The 17,323-nt window shown below is 45.9% G+C and overlaps 1 protein-coding gene across 20 annotated transcripts in view; it reads right to left on the bottom strand.

Moving 5' to 3' along the window:
* Nucleotides 1-17,323, bottom strand: part of RERE (arginine-glutamic acid dipeptide repeats) — a 358,060-nt gene that overhangs the window by 98,556 nt on the left and 242,181 nt on the right. For all 20 annotated transcript variants that reach the window (XM_082229762.1, XM_082229757.1, XM_082229756.1 and 17 more), the window contains one exon: nt 16,384-16,482. In XM_082229762.1, coding sequence (XP_082085888.1) covers nt 16,384-16,482 — 99 coding nt within the window. The remainder of the gene's footprint in view (nt 1-16,383; nt 16,483-17,323) is intronic.

Genomic DNA, 17,323 nt, shown 5'->3' on the forward strand with positions numbered 1-17,323 from the left:
CAGAGCCAACACAGCACCCACTCTTTGGAGAACTCCAAACACAGAGATTTGGGAACAGGGGTGGCCAATGTGGAGCTCTCCCAAGTCTTGTGGACTCCAACTCCCATCAGCCCCAGCCAGCATGGCCAATGATCAGGCATGACCAAAGTTGGAGCCCAAAACATCTGGAGGATGCTACATTGGCCACCCCTGGATTAGAGTCTCAACACCAATGTTCGCAGGGCCCGCGGGGTATTTTAAAAGCATTTGCCAATGACCTAGCACTGAATATTGAAATTAAGTCCTCTCTTTGGACCCAAACTTGGAGCTCCTAGACTCGGCAATCTCCTCACAACTTCCCTTCTTCCCACACAAATCCAAACACAACAATTTACCTAACTCTGCAACACAAACCTGAACATCATCCTTTGGGATCATCCTGGTGGCTGCTGCTCCTAATGATTCTCGAGGTGCTTTTTTATTACTATTTGGGGAAAGGGCCTGCAATGGCCAGCTGCTGCCAATAATCCATCTACAAGGCCTATCTGCTGGTCCTGAATACAATGGCCATTGGAAAATTGGGAAAGGATTTCAAACAACGTGGCAAGATTTTTATTCTATCTGGCAGAGGAAAAGCAAGACTGCTTTCATTACCGACACTAAACCAGTCTCAATAGCAGCTGACAATATTTCTATAGACATCAGAAGATCTGGGCCTTCCGCAAGGAACTGTTTTGGTTCTGAGGTGAATGCAGATACCTTTTTTCTCAGCCATCTGAGCAAAAATATTTTGTGTTTTGTTATGGCTTGCTCTCTCGCTCTCTCTTTAATGACAACAAAAGCAAGAAGGAAGAAGAGAGGAGCATATAGGCTCTTTTCATAAAGCTACTTTAATGAACTGGAAGCGTGCATTTGGAAGCTGCAGCTGTTCCAAAGAGGGAAGAAATAAATCTCCTCAAACAGAAGAGGAAAGGGAAAGTGTCATGTCTCTGAACCTAATCCAGGCGTTAAGATGCAAGCCGTCAATAGGCAAGTGAAGGCAAAAACCCCGTAACTAAATGAGAGTCAGGGTGGTGTAATGGCTAGAATGTGGGACCAGGCCCCAGAAGGCCATGGTTCAAATCCATGCTTGGCCATGAAGCTTACTGACCTTAAGCCCAGGCACAGGCCCTTGGCCTAACCCACCTCACAGGGTTGCTGTGGAGATAAAAGGGGAAGCATCATGATAACTTGTAGTAAATTTTTGAATTATGGATTAAGGACAAGTTCTTAATAATCGGACAAAAATTGGAGCTAGTGATAATAATTGGGCAATAATAGGAGTTAGTGGTGAGATGCAGAACGAAAAATAAAACATAATGATCCACAAAAGGGGGGGGGAGGGAAGTCAAAGGGGATATGATGTCTATGTTTTGTTTCCTTTGTTGTTATTATTGTTTGTTTGCAAAATTGAAAACCCATAAATAAAATTAAAACGGGGGGGGGGAGCACCATGTATGCCACCTTGCGCTCACTGGATGTAAGGTAGGATACAAGTGTAATTAATAAGCTGAACAATACAAATATAGCAACACTCTTCTACCGTTCATCAAAACAAGACAATAAAAATTAAAAAAAAAACACCAAAACCTGACACACAAGGGAAAGGGGACAGGGAGGGAAGAGGAAAACAAAAACAAAAACACCACCACCAGTTTCTAAGCAGTTGCTCCTATAATGTCCAGCTGGCACAGTTGGGGCAGGAGGGCACAGGAGGTGCCTGGAGCTGGGCCTTCAGCAAAGTGGATGAAACAAGCCTTCTGCTTACTATCTCTCCCACTGAGGCAGCCTGGTGGAATGGCTGCCCCCAGATGACAGTGGAGGGGAGAGAAAGCCTTACAGGGGCTGGCCTAGGAATTCTGTTCCCTACATAGCAAAGCCCCTCTGAAAACGAAGGGAGTTCAGAAATAAGCACGGGGATTCAGGAGGGTGGGGAGTCTGCTGTGCAAAGAAAAGCAGTAAAAACATTTTTAAAAAATTCAACACTGGGGGCAGACGAGACCTTGGGTGTGCCTGAAGTAGCTCCTTGGATCCTGGCCCAAATATGCAAGACACTGTCAGCGATCGCTTGGAGAAGGCAAGCCAGGCCTAGCCCTGATTGGAGAGAGCAGCAAAGAGCTTGGCCGGAACCCAGAAAGTTAAGATGATTTCTGTGCTGAAGACGCTGAAGCAGCCATCGCTGTGGACACCCATCAGGCAGCAGCTACCAACCCAGCGATTCCCCCCCCCCCGCCCTTCCTCCCCGCATGGTCCCTCGCCGCTCATGCCTTTGGCTGCAGCGTCAAGCGTTGCGCAACAAGCGCTGAAAGGCCGCGGCAGGGCCCAGTTTGTTCAAACCTCCATTAGGCTTTTGTCAGAAGCGTTTAAGATCTCCGTAGAAGCGACTGATCCGTTTCTACAACGTGGCTATCCAATTACCGGGAGAAGAGGCTGGGCTCACACGGTGAGCTTGGCAGCAATGGATAAAAAGGAGCTCTTTCCCCCTCCTCCCCGCAAGCAGATGATTCATAAGTTCCCTTTCTTTTTGCACAGGGGCCTCCGTATAAAAACATCTAGTTTAAGGGAAAGTGTGCCAATTTCTTTTTAGAACGTTACCAACGAAGGAGGTTTAGGAATGGAAGGAGGAACATAGGAGGCAGGAGAGAACCTGCAAGGGCAACACCAGCTCAGCGGGACGGGAGCCTGAGAACAAGGCTGGCTCACGAGTTTTCGGCACCCTGGAAATTACCTGCCCAAACAAAGCCTGTGCCACTCAGTTCTGCACCAGTGAAAAATGCATTTCTAGAATAGGTTTTGAAAATGAAGATGTCAAAAAAAAAAAAAAGACTACCTCCATTCTTCCCCCCCCCCCACTTTCCCCCTGAACCAGCTCCACCACCCCAATTCCAATTCGTAGCTGGAATGTTTGATTTGAGTGCTTGAAATTATTCCAAGCCAGTGGAGGGTAAATATGGTGTGGTGTTTACTGGCTCTTCTAAATGCATGAGCTCCCGCGTGACCAATCTCACACAGCACAGCCTAAAAGCTATATAAATCTTAACAGGAAATTTTGAATATATGACAGGGGAAAGGGAGGGAGACAAGGAAGAACTGGGTGGTGAATCAAAACAGAGATTCAGAAATCATCCAAGGCTGAGGGATGGCCTGGGTGGCAGGAGCTGCCTCGTCCTCGTGGGATGGACACTGGGACGCGTTGCCCTCACAGATTTGATTTGATCTGATCTGATGGTGCGGGGGGGGGGGGGAGACTGCTTCCAGGGAGGAGCTGATCTTTGTCAAGTGAAAGAAAGTCAGAGCCTGTATAACAGCATTATCAGAATTTGTGCTTCAGCCTGCTGTTCCCTCCCACTTCCTGTTCCTTTCCACTCATACGTTGTGTCTTTTTAGCAGGAATTGTCTTAGGACTGATTTTTGTAAGCTGCCCCCAAAGCCTTTGCGGCTAAAGGTTGGGGCATGAATACCTCAAATCAGGAAATAATAAACAGTCCAAGAAGCCTTGAAGTCAAGCTAAGTGTTCAGCATGTAGTCTGGCAGAAACACAAAACGCTGGACTCATTCAAGAACTAAGGGTATTAGGGCTGCTACTGTCCATTCCAACTTTTTCTTTGGTTAACTAGTGCTTGTTTCCCTCTTCCCTCTTCCATCCCCATTCCTTTTTCCTTTTGTGCTCTCCCTTTTTAGATTGCAAGCTTGAGGAGCAGGACTTTGTTGTCTGGATTGTGTAAAGTATCCTGGGGGCCTTTTCCAGCTGAAAAAGCTGGATAGAAATGCCTTTAATGAACAAACAAACATGCATATATACATCTGACAGTGCTCTTGCTGCTGTCTCTGACTTCTGAATTATTTTATTAAATTGTACGCATTATATTTTAACTTGTTTTACTATATGTATCTTACCTTGGGCACATTTTTTTTTTAAAGGCACTACAGGAAAAGTGGCAAATTTTAATTGTATAAGCTCCCTCTTCAAGAGTTATCCTAAAAGACAGGGTGAAATAAATAAAACTCCACTTTCACGGCACCCTTTTTGGGGGCAAAAGGCAGGTGAGCCACATACAGTGGTACCTCGGATTAAGTACTTAATTCGTTCCGGAGGTCTGTTCTTAACCTGAAACTGTTCTTAACCTGAAGCACCACTTTAGCTAATAGGGCCTCCTGCTGCTGCCACGCCGCCAGAGCATGATTTCTGTTCCCATCCTGAAGCAAAGTTCTTAACCCGAGGTACTATTCCTGGGTTAGCGGAGTCTGTAACCTAAAGCGTATATAACCTGAAACGTATGTAACCTGAGGTACCACTGTATTATAAATAAAAATTACAGCACATTCCTAGTCAAGTCTGCTCAGAAGCAAGCCCCATCGAGGTCAATGGGTCTTACTCCCAAATTAAGTGCGAACATGATTACAGCCTTAATACGGCTGTAATCTTCACCTTTAGAGATTTTTCTAACGTCTCCAGCAAGCGTCAACGCTTAATGGAACAACCCTATCCATACTTACCAGCATAAGGAAATAAGAAGAGCTGTGATGAATCAGGCCAGTGGCCCACCTATCCCAGCAGCCAGTTCTCACAGTGGCCAACCAGATGCACTAATGAGAAGTCTGATAGAAGGACCTGAACCCAACAGCAACTCTCCCCCCCCCCCACCTGTGATTACCAGCAACTGGTATTCAGAGGCGGACTGCCTCCAACAGTGAAGGTTGAACAAAGCAGTCATCGCTAGTACTTGTAAGAAAGCTACACTTTGTTCACTCCCAGGCTAGAAGCATGCACAGGATTGCAACCTAATTCTTGGAGCGCTTCTCCAGCTTCTTTGAAACCTTCTATCCGACAGGATAATCATTAGCTTTACTAGCACTCTGTTACCCTTCTAACTAATTAAGAGCCTTTGGATGGATAAAGAAAATGATTAATATTTAGATCAGATGTGCCTACTACAGGAAGAGAAGCCTATTAACCAGAAAAGTGACACCTTCACAAACTTAAATTAAATAATAGCTCCCCCAATGCAGCTTCAGAGCCACCCATGGAATGGCAAGTCATTTAAATAACATGAACTGAAAGGCAGGGCAGTGACGGATCGCGGGCTCTCCTTCACCCGCTCCGTTATGGTCCGTAATGGAAAGCCCGCTCGTTTTTCAGACTAATTGAATGTGGTTCCATTGCTTGCATGGAGGAAAAGCAGGGAGAGGCAGAAGTAAGGAGATTTGATTCATTAAAGTGTTTTTTTTAAAAAAATTAAAAAATTAAAAACTCAATCACAGAGAACTTGCTTTTGGAAGAAATCTGTTTGCTGCTGATGGGGGAAAAGATCAAAGACCGATGTCTATAACAAGAACAGGACCTGGAAATGAGGCAGAGCCCAAGTGTTGTCCTTTTTAAAAAATACTAGGGGATTGGGAGGAAGAGGCAATTGGAGATTTCAAAAATAGATGCGAGGATACCACGCTTGTTTCGGAAACAGAAGCCTTCACCTCTGGAGAAGGGCACGCTGTGAAGCTGTAGAGGAGGTCCTGAAATTCCTCAGCAAGGAAAGCCACTTTCGCTTTACATAATGATCCAAGTATTTTAGGACTAGTTAAAAACCAAGCCTCTCAGACATTAAAAATCGCAAGTTCTTAGCCAGAGAAAAGCCTTCTATTTCAAGAGAGAGATAATTATAATGGACTCTCATCCTTTCAAAGCCAGTTAAGGAGCCAGTTCTTTCTTCCTCTACAATGTCTAACTCCCTGTTTATCACGCACTCAGAATAGCCTATTACAAAAAGCACACCCACCCACTTCTCAAAGAATTTGTGTTGTGGGCTTGCATAGAATAGATAATCCTTTGCTCCCCACAACATTTCTAACAGGGACCAAAAGCAATACTGTGTATTATCCCCTGCCCCGCAAGAGGCTACTTCTACAGAGATAAAGCATCCTCTGTTTTGCAGAATTAAGCACTGGACTCCTCTCTCTCTCTCTCTCTGTCTCTCTCTCTCTCTCTCTCTCTCTTTCTCTATGCCAATTCCAGCTCTGAGAATGCGAGTGAGTGCGTATCCATCCACTCATCCTCCTCTACAAAGCACAGCTGGCGTGCTGCACTCAGGTAACATCTGAACCATCCATCTGCTCTTAATAGACTAACACAGCACCAACTAGACTCTCCTTCCACACCCACATTTGGGGGAGTTACAGTTCTTCGGCAAAATCATTTCCCCACAAGCCAGATTGCCCCAGAGGATTTGACAGCCATGAAAGGAGTCGCAGTTGAGCTGCCCCAAAACAGGCCTGTATGGCCATTTTCTGGCTATCACATGTGCTGTGGGGCTCAGTGCTACCATTTTAGGATTCGGAAAGGGGGAGGGAGATGCATGGCAAAGGTTCTAAAGGTTATTCTTGGGATATATTCCAGACCAGTCTTCTGGTGCCCTCCAGATATGTTGGACTCCCACTCCCATCAGCCCCAGTGCTGGTGGGTCAAACCATCAGGGAGGCACCAAACGCAGATAAAGTTGTGGTGTGTTTTGGATTTTCTTTGGGTAGCAAAATTAGAAAGGGAATCTTCAGGGAGGTGCACCTGCTGCAGTCAAACTTCATTTTGGGGTAGTTTTGATACAGCAGGCTTTCTTGGATTTATTTTTCTTTTTTAAATCAAGATGCAACTTTTGCTGCTTGTGAATGCTTGTGAGTTCTGTTTTAGATTATCTGGTTGCTGCATTTTGTATTTTGCTTTGTAGGATGCCCTACGGAGTTATTTCTAGAAAGGGAACGAAAGCATTAGAAATACTAACAATACTTAGGAAGAATTTCCTAAGGACAGTGATGGTGGGATGATCAGCTCTCCTGCGGAGCCCAGCTCCTGCCACTAGGTGGCTAGCTTTAGAAAAGAGCCCACACACCATTATTTGCAAACCTTCTCTCAATTAAAAAGAGGAGAGGAGAAAAGAAAAGCAAAACGAGGAAGGGAAAAATGCAGGAGTGAAAACTCAGACATCAACCAATCCATTTCTATCCCCGTCTCCCCGTCTTCTCAATACAGCGCCTCATGACAGATTATTCTAATTCGGCTTTCCACTTTTGGCACAACCACTGGCAGCCAGTCGCCGGTCATTGGCTTTGAGCATTGTGAAGCTGGCTGACATTAGCTCCCTCAAAACTAGAGATTCACCCTCAAGGACTTCTCCTTATATAATCCGAGCTGTCAGTCTCTATACCCCTCACCAGCAGTGCTCCAGTGGACCTCGTTTATAAACAGGGAAATCTCATCCTCGTATAGATCAAACTGATTTAATGCCACTCCCGCTGTGTGGATTCAAAGGCCACGCTCACATGAACAATTTCTTTAGTTTAAAAACCCCTTCGCGGATTTTCTCTTAAGCCCTCGCTGAACATTATCCTTACCACAGCCCTCTTCGTAAGGCGTGACCTCTGACACATGGGGAACCCCACATTGTATAGCAGTCTCTCTCTCTCTCTCTCTCTCTCTCTCTGTGTGTGTGTGTGTGTGTGTGTGTGAGAGAGAGAGAGAGAGAGAGAGAACAAGCAACAAGAACAGGTGAGCAGGACTGCTCACACTGGGTCTCTTATACACACAGTGTGCATATGCTGCCATTTGACTGGAGGCACACAGGCTGTGTTTGCACATCACGGTAAACCACAGAGGAGTCTGAACAAGCCCAAGCACAGCACTGGACTCGTCTACACCTTCCCTATGTCCAGGGCTTCAGCTAGAGCCTACTGCCGCCTTTAAGGAACCTCGGTTTGATATTCTGTTTGAAACCTTGGTTTAAAACCAACCTGGATCAGTTTCTTAATAGGCTAACGTTAAACCGTGGCTACGATTGCTGGCTTACTAAAATAGCCAGAATTTGTTTTAGACTGAGATCCCTGGTCTGAACTGTGACGTTAAGGCAAGGTTCCATAAAAGTGAGACCAAGCCCTCCTTACATGTGTGGGGCCAGTGGTGGGGAATACCCACGTCTAGGGCTTTGCTTATGCTTGGGTAGGTTCTTCTATGCAGCCCTAAACTATAGTTTAGTGTTACACGCAAACTGGGCCATAGAGTGCCCCCCCCCCCCGGAAATCCAATGCAGGGTAGTGGGATCTGCTGCTTTCAAGGGAGTGCCTGCTTTTTGCTTCTATTTAGGCTTAGCTGGAATATTGGTACATCAAACAAAAACTAACAAGTGTCCCAAGTTTCCAGTATTCTCTCGTGAAAAGAAACAAAAGAAAGGAAATCCCAGCATAGCGCCACACCAGAAAATCCTGGTCTTTTCTCCGCTTGGAGAAGAGTGAGGCACCAGGTTTAAGAACACAAGAAGTGCCTGCTGGATCAGGCTAATGGCCCATCAAGTCCAGTATCCCGTCCTCGCAGTCGCTAACCAGACACCAGAGGGGAGCCCTCAAACAGGATCCAAGCACAACAGCACTCTCCCCTCTTGCAGTTTCCAAGAACTGGTATTCAGAAGCATTCTTGGAGGCATCACAGCCAGTAGCCATTGATAGCCGTCCTGAATTTGTCTAATCCAGGCATAGGCAAACTTGGCTCTCCAGATGATTTGGGACTACAACTCCCATCATCCTGGCCCACTGGTCCTGTTAGCTAGGGATGATGGGAGTTGTAGTCCCAAATCATCTGGAGGGCCGAGTTTGCCTATGCCTGGTCTAATCCAACAGGGTGGGAGTGTTTGGGAGCAAGCCTTAAGCCTGCACCCTCACCTATGTGCAGAGAGGTAGTGATGAATATGCAATGAGACCCAGTGTGCTTTCAGCTGAATGCAAACTATCCTTGAACCTCTGCAGAGGAATCCTTCCCACCCCAACATGCTTATGTCACTTGAGTGGTGAGCCCAGTTCTGCCCCACTGTTTGCTACATCAAGATGAAACACAGAGGTAAGGTAAGGGATGCCACCCCCCCCCCTATTGAGACTCAAGGCGACTCACATGCCTATCCTGTGGCATTTTTCTAGGCGGACGGCAGTAAATCACAAACCCCAGCCACATATTTTCTTGAGTCCCTTTCTTTGGATGTCTTGGCCGCATATCATTTGTGAAGAAGAAGGCAAAAGAAAGGATAGAGACTGAATCCTGCCAGTGGATGAGAGGGAGACAGACACAGGGAGATTTCAGGTTTTACAGCATCTTCCAAGCAATGGGTCTTTGTTTAAGTTACAAAGCTGTGCCGTTAAATGTTTCTATACACAGAAGGAACAAGATGTGCATTTTACAAACACACACACAGAGCGAGAGAGCGCACCAGCTAAAATGACTCGAGTTCTGTTGCTAAGGAACTACAAAGGATAATGGTATTGGCCCTCTTTTGTTTATGAAATAAATTGCTTTGGGAGAGAACAAACGCAGCCCTTTGAGCCACCTTGTGTCTTGTTCTCCTTTTTAAAATGAACACTGGAAAATGACTGCGAACAGCTGAGAGCGTAAGCAATCACCATTTTTTCTTAAAGGAAGAAAAGGCACCCTTGAAAATGAGATGAAATATGCAGTTTCAACAGCCAAAGTCTATAGCATTTATTAATCTTTTGAGCAGTAGATTTCTTCCTTCCTACCCTCCCTCACCGCCCCCAGCAAGAATGAAAAATGCCTCCCACCTTTTTTTCCTGCATGAAGCAAAGGACATATGAGACTAGAATATTTTCTGAAAATCCTCCTTGATTAAGGATGTCTGTGCCAAATTAAAAAAAATACTGTTGCCATTACAAATTTGTTGGGTATTTAGCTTCTGGTCTCCAATATATATAAAAAAGCAAGACCTTTTAACAAGGGCAACTCACCAGTGTAAATATTTGTGAGATGCGGGTGGGAAGGGGTGAAGATTGTCAATATGGCAAGGGCGTGATATCTAAAAATATTCCACGAGGCAGAGAAACATCGGATCAAGCATATGGCAGGTTAAAGCAAGCAAAGATATAAAAGAAGCTAGGAGAAAGCTAACAATTATTGGCAGCAGTTCAGGAACCAACACGAATGAGCAGAAGGCACCAGAGTCGCCCTGTTTGGAAGTCAAGGCCCTGGGTGGATTCAACAGGAACATCGGAAGCTGCCTTGTACTGTGTCAGACCCATGGGTCCATCTAGCTCAGCATTGTCTACACACTCACTGGGAGCAGCTCTCCTAGGTTTTCAGACATTTGTAGGGAATCAATCAATTAGTTGGCAGATCCTACACTTTGGAACTCCCTGCCTATTTACATGTGGCAATGAACCCTTCACTGTAGTCATTCTGACACAGACTTAAAACGCTTTCGTTGAGGCAAGCCTCTCCAGATACATCAGAAGTGTGTATTATTTATTTTTAGCTCCTGTTTGTTGCACTCGTCATGTTAGTATTTTTAGTACCTATTTTTAACTGTTTATCAGTAATGTTAATGTTATGTTTCATATCTTTGCAAACCACTTAGAGGTTTTCTTCTTCTTTGTTCTATTCAAGCAGGATATAAATTTTGTTTAAAAAACAGATAAAATAAAATAAAGAGGGAATGTTCTCAGGCTCAGCAGGAAAGGCTGGTGATGGAACCTGGGACCTTCTGCATGCAAAGCAGATGCTATTCCACTAAGCTACAGCCCTTCTCCAACAGATCTAATTGTGAATGAAGCTGCAGTGGTGAGAAAACTTGCTTGGGCAGTCCCAAATTGATTCCACCTTGCACATCCAAGCACCCCGCTATCAAATTTGGGACAACTCCGATATCCCCAACAGGTGGGTTTTAGAATTAACAATCTGAAGCTTGGGGGTGTTATTAATTAAATTTATCTCCTGCCTTTCCTCCAAGTTGATCAAAGGAACATCCACTGTTCTCCCTTCTCCTATTTCATCTTTGCGACAACCTTTAGAGGTATAGGAAGCCTGAACACATAAGCACCCATTTTTTTGCACCTGCTACTTTGGTTACCACTCTAAGCTGGTTGGGAACAGGTGATCTGAAGGAGCAACTTCATTCACATAGCCCTACCTAGGCACTAAGGCCCTTTTTGCATGCCTGCAGTTAAGATCAATTAGGCTGCCATGTGCAAGGAAAAGTGCCTTCTTGGTGGTGGCCTCACAAATTATAAAACTCCCGATTTATTTGTGCATCGGCTCTTAATAAACTTAAGTTGGACAAAACCCATTACTGTAATAATAATCCTGCTACCAGAGATCCTTTCACTGTGGGCTCAGAATTTTGTGCATACAAATCATGTGTTCACCTAATGTTGAATTCTTCTTACTATGCCCACTTTATAATTGCACACTCTGGCACCACCATGCTCTGCTGAACTGGTTCATCCTCCCACCCCAAGCCCCCAGCCCATTGTCATGCTGCTAAAAGGGGATGTTTTTCCATTATGCATTATGCCTCTGGGAACCAGTTGCTGGCAGTCACAGGTAGGAAGTGCTACTGGGCTCAAGCCTGGCTACTGGACTTCCCACAGGTGTCTGGTTGAGCCGCTGTGAGAACAGGCTGCTGGCCTATAAGGGTCAATGACCTGATCCAGCAGCCAGGCCCGTCTTATGTTCTGTTAATTGCACTTTAAATTCATGGTCTTTTTGCCCCAGTAAGCAGCTCTGCCCTTTTAGGCACTCTACGATGTCTGGTTTCAAATGAACCAAGGATGAAAAGATGTTTTGTTCCTCTCCTCGAGAACACATATACCAGGAAGCATTTTGAGATGATGAAAGCCACGCAACTAATGTCTTGTCCGGGCAATCTCAGTTCATTGCATTACAAACATCTACAAGTGCATTGGGGGAAATTTAGTTTGCCGTACCTTGCTATTTTTGGGAGGGGGCGGGCAAGAAGGGGGATTTTAATTCGTATTTGTAACAAATGGAGCTTTAAACGTGAAGCCAGGTGTTGAATGGTGCTTTAAAATTTATGAACTTGTAAATCCTCGAACATGGCCAATTAAGGTTTATCGCCATCAAGGATTAACCACCCTTGGATATAAAGTTAAGAGGTTATTTTAATCGGGGTTGTTTACTTCCAAGCATGCAACATCCCCCCACCCCCAAACAAAGCTACCTAAAATATTTAAAAGGTGGTATACTTCAAGATGAAAGTTACAGTTAAGGTTACAGTGTGAGATTTCCAGAGAGACAAATCTAGGATTGCGCATCACTCAGTATCCTATTTTCCCCTATAAGCTATCTAACAATGGGACACTTTAAAATTCAGCTACAATGGACACCAGGTAGCAGAGAATTTGAATGCTAGGATATGTAGAATATGTCTGCACTTGAAAGAGCTTGTCTGAAACCATGGACAGCTGCTGCCAGTCAGTGAAGGCAATACTAAGCTTGATTGACCAGGAGTCTGACTGTATATGGCAGCTTCCTATGCATCCAGAACTCTTATTCCAAATTTGCTTTGCCTTTGGTTAAAAAATAATCTGCAGGGTGTCTGGTTGACTACCCCTACAGTAAGAAAATATCCCCCTGCCTTCCACTTTTTAGAGTACTGAGCATTAGTAAATGTGTACATTTATGAGCTGCCCCTTCTATCAATTATTCCAGAATCTGAAGCTAACAGCATGGACACATGTACTTGATGGCTTTTATTTCTATCTATATACTGACGTGGCTGAAGAATACAAGCATTACTATACTGATTCCTATTCATGATGTAATGATAAAGATCAAATCCTTTAAAAGTGTATTTCAGGGTGATTTGGGAGTGAGGGATAATGCTTTCTTCCCTCTTCTCAGCTGGTTGTCGGTATCACCCACACAAACCCAAACTCCAGCGCAAGCCAGTTCCCCTTGATTTTTGCAAAGGCGACCCGGGTCCTGGGTTGTAAAGTGAATTCAATTAGCAAGCCTGCTGTTCTTCATAATCAACATCAGGATGCTAATTAAGGCCCCAGCGTCATGCTGCACAAACATCCCCGCGCATTACGGGGCTCCACGGCAGCCGGGAACTCTGCCTTCAGCTAGCATGCATAAACAAACAGAATTAATAACTATCCGAGTGTGGACGGGTGACTTAATCGGTTTCGATTAGATGCAGCTCAGCCTGGAGCCTCTATTATTTAAATATATTCACAGTGTTTAATTAAAAAGCCTAACAAACTGGGGGTGGGCTACTCGTCCTTATCTATATTTCTCCTGCTTTTGTTATCCTTTCTACGGATTCAACGTGTGTGCAGAGGGGCACATGCTTCAGATAAAAGGAGCCTGGGCCCTCCATGCCGAGGCAAGAAGGAAAGTCCCTTCAATGATGCTCTGCAAGTTCAGAAGCTGTCATCGCAGGGACATGGAACCTGTGACCTTTTGGACAACATTGGGAGCCCTGGCTCCCATCAACCCCAGCCAGCAGGGCCAATGGTCAAAGATAATGGGAACATCTGGGAGGTTACAGGATCCCTTTCCCTGTATTAGCTGGATCATCATCAACAACAACACCATTATCTTACTTAGATGCCATTTAACGCCAAAATAAGCATTCCATTTTGGCATTCAGTGTTAATTTTTCAACAGATAAAACGCTTTTGCTAGTCTCGTGGCTGGGAAGACAGTGTAGGAAATATGCAGGCAGTGTCTGGTGTCATCTTGTAAGGCAGAGGCAGGCTCAGCTGGCGGCTAGGGGAGGGGTTCAAGGGAGGTAATGGTTCTATGTGGGCTCCCCACCCCCCACCCCAAGGCATCTGGTCATCCGCTGTGAGAACAGGAGGCAGGAGTGGATGAGCCACTGGCCTGATCCAGCAGGGTTCTCCTTATGTTCTTATGCATTTGCCCAAAAGCAGCAAAAGCAAAACAGTGCAAGATGAATTGAAACCGGGTAACTTGGATCGTATATGAGTCTTGCTAATGCACTCGTAGTAGAATCAGATGGTTGGTCCTCAGTTGCCCTCCCAGGGAGAGTATGGAAATTGAGATGAGGCCTTTTCAGATTTCCCTTTGGAAATTTCTCTCCCTCTCTATCACACACACACTTGCTGTGCTAGCAATTTTTCACAACTTGTGCCATTTTGGATTTGGTTTTTACCTGCTGCTGTTTTAAACAAACTGCCATTGTGAGAGTTTTCATTATTTTTGTAAGCCACTATGTGGTGGTCCCAATCTTGCTGTCAAGATGATCAGAGAGACCACCCAGCCTAGTATGTCCATAGCATCCTAAAAGCTGCATGAGGTTATTTCAAACCTAGGATGAGTCAAATAGAGATGCTGTTTGGACCTGGATTATTCTCTGAGTCTCTAAGAAATCCACAGCCTACACAGCACTGGGGATGGGGGGTGTGAGCGAACTTTGTGACACCCCTGCAGGGTCCCTCTTTCTCTTTACAGAGTATGTCTGGTCTGGAGCGAACAATCAGGGGTCTAAATAAATAAATAAGATCATGAAGTTCTGAGGGCGGAGCTTTAAAAACTCCTTACAAATAAGAGAACAGCTTGAGGTCTGGCTTTTGCCGACGGTGGAGGCCTGCCAAATGGAGCTGGGAAGCTGGGGAGGGGGAAAGATGAGATGATAAGCGGAGACTGACAGCAGCAATGCCGAGCTAATGATCGCCAATTCTGCGTGCCCACAGCGCTCACTTTTTGGGGAGTGAGGCTTCATTCTTCATTAAGAGCGCTTTGCCTTCCTTTCTGGTTTGTAAGGCTCCATTCTCTGTCTTTTAAGGCTGGCTGTTGATCAAAGCCGGGAGCTGAAATATCAGCGGCGCTTTCAGCATATAAAAGCAACTTGCAGGGGGCAAGGGAAGAGGAAGGAAGGAAGGAGGGAGGGAGGGAAGGAGGGAAAGAGTCTTCAGAAATAGGATGGCAGAGTCTAAGCACGGCGTGGATTTCTGTGGGGAAAGCATCTTTTTTCATCATGAGGGTCTCATTCCCCTCTGGGCAACCTCTTGAATGTCACTTGCCTATAAGCTACCCTGGAAAACTTGGGGGGGGGGCTGAAGAATGTGGCAAAAATGCTTTAGAAAAAAATTAACAGGTAGGGCTTAACCCCTAGGCATGTGAGAGTTAGGTAGAGCAACCCTCTCTTATCTACATCCTGGTCACACTATACAAAGGTCAGCTTCCAACTGAGAATAGGAAGTGCCACTCTACCCTTTCCTTAGCTCTGTAATGGCAGCAAAAAGAGCAGGAGATGCATCAATAAGCCAGGAAGTCAGTTGGCCTGCACTACAATTTGCTTAAGCAACACTGTTACTGCACCGCCCTCTCTTCCAGATCTTTTCTTGAAATGCTCCCTGCTTTCAGATACTCCTGGATACTCAGTGGCCCTTACACCATAAAACAACCCACTGTTTGTCTACCTTAATCCAGCCCACCTCCTTGGCAAGAATGCATGGGCCTAACTGATTGAGAATTCTCCATAAGCAGGAGGTTTGGAAGCAGCCGGGTGATGCAGAACTCCTGCCCTGCCCGAAGCGCGCTAAGGAAAAGTGCCACCCATTCGGGACTCAGATAAGACTCATTTGCTGACACAGCCCCTTAGTTACACTGCTGCAACCCATTGCCACAGTTAAGCTGTCTTCATAGGAGATTCTGACACTCGGAGCTGGCGCCCTTTTATTCCTGAGCTTTTTGCAACCCCAGAAGAGAAGGAAAAGGAGGAAGGAAACGGGCTCACAGTAGCCATTTTTACTGGCCTAGCTCCCAACCTCAGAATGCCAAGACTTTAGCTGGCACAAGTTTCTCCCTTTGTTCTGGGGCTGCCCTATAAAGCTTCCAGGCCCTAGATGTGCTGTCTGGAACCTCAAAGCAGCAGCTCTTCACCCTGCTCTTTGGACTATAATGGGGAGCACATTCAGGCTGCTGCCTTTACTACCACCACCCCCTGCCTAACTTGTGCCCCTTTAAAGCCACAATCCCTGCAGCTGCCCTTTAAGCTGCAAATACTCTGGACAGGGGCTACAGTGCCACCATGCAACGTATGGGCCTAGCACGTGGCTGGTGCCGAGTTCAAACAACAGAGGAATGGCACCGGGAAGCTGCCTGCCTGCTTTATCTTGATTGACAAAGCCCTCAGAATCTCTGCCGAAGCCACCCAAGGGGGGGGGGGGAAACAACAACAAGCCCATCTGACACTGAAGGAGCTAAGAAGCTCGTTTTCCTGGCAGCCGGGTTGGGACAACCCAGGAGAGACAGGCCAGGGGGCGGCCCAAGGCAAATCCACAGAACTCTCTCGCGCCCGAGGGCTTTGCCGCTGAAAAGCCGACACAGGGAAGGAAAGAACCCAACTCCGCTTATTCTACGGCTGCGGCATTAAGGAAGAAAGAATATACTCCCCGCCCCGCTTTGGCTAATTGGACACTGGCTGATGCAGCGGCTGCTGATCTGTGGGGTGTGGAAAACCTCTGCCTCTTCCTACAACCCCCCAAACCGATGAGAACGTAAGAAAAAGATTGGAAGAGGTTAAGCAGAACAGGAGCGGCAGCAGGTCCCCTCACCACTTCGTCTTCCGTCCAGCACTTCTCAATGAGTTTGGGCACAGGCTTCTTCACCAGGCGCTGGAGGGCTTTGCCAGCGTCGTAATTGCTTTCATGTAGCTAAAAGGACAGAGAAAGAAAGAGAAAATGTAAATCAGATCAGCTACATAACCCAAGAGAAAAGGCAGCTGGAGTCAGAAGAAAAAGATGCTCTCCACTTCTTCATTTTAGGGAACCTTCCCCCCCCCCCAAAGATCCACAGCCAAAGCAGACATTTAGGGTGGGTGGGTGTGCACACCACTCACCCACTTATTCCACTGGAAACAAAAATATGCCAAAACCAACAGACTTTTAAAAAGAAACCAGTTCCTGCACAGCCCTCCCTGGTTCATATTTAGCCAGATGGATGGAAAAAATTACCGTTCCAGAGGTTAGTATTTGCTTGAGGAACTGAGGAAAGGAATTCTCTGTGTGTTTGAAATTCACACCAAGCCCTCCACAGGTGCTGGTTGTTCCATATATTGGGGAGGCGGGGGAGGTGTCTGGAAGCCTGTGTGCCATTGGGTTGAATCAGCTATTAGTCCTACTCAGTGCAGGGCCACTGGAATTACCAGACATGGCTAACAACTCCATTAATCTTAGTGGGTGTGAGTATGACTTTATTGGCTACAACCCATAATATTGGGGGGGCGGGGAGGGGGGGAGAAGCATGTTCACATGGCAATTACAGTTTTCGTATTAGGTTCCCACAGGATTTGCAAGGGCTCTACCTTGAAGATTTTCCATAACTGACACCAGGAATTTGGAAAGAAAAACAAGGCAAGATTAAAGCCCATCATGCCCACCATCTGGTGCCTGTAATGCTCATTTAAAAATGTGGCAGGCCCTGCAAAACAATGCACTGGGCCTAAATTTGTTGGAAGACTTGGGATGGATAAAAGACAGGACTTCACCACACAGT

Source organism: Podarcis vaucheri, assembly GCF_965113315.1.
Source record: "Podarcis vaucheri genome assembly, chromosome: 7".
Classification (NCBI taxonomy): Eukaryota; Metazoa; Chordata; class Lepidosauria; order Squamata; family Lacertidae; genus Podarcis; species Podarcis vaucheri.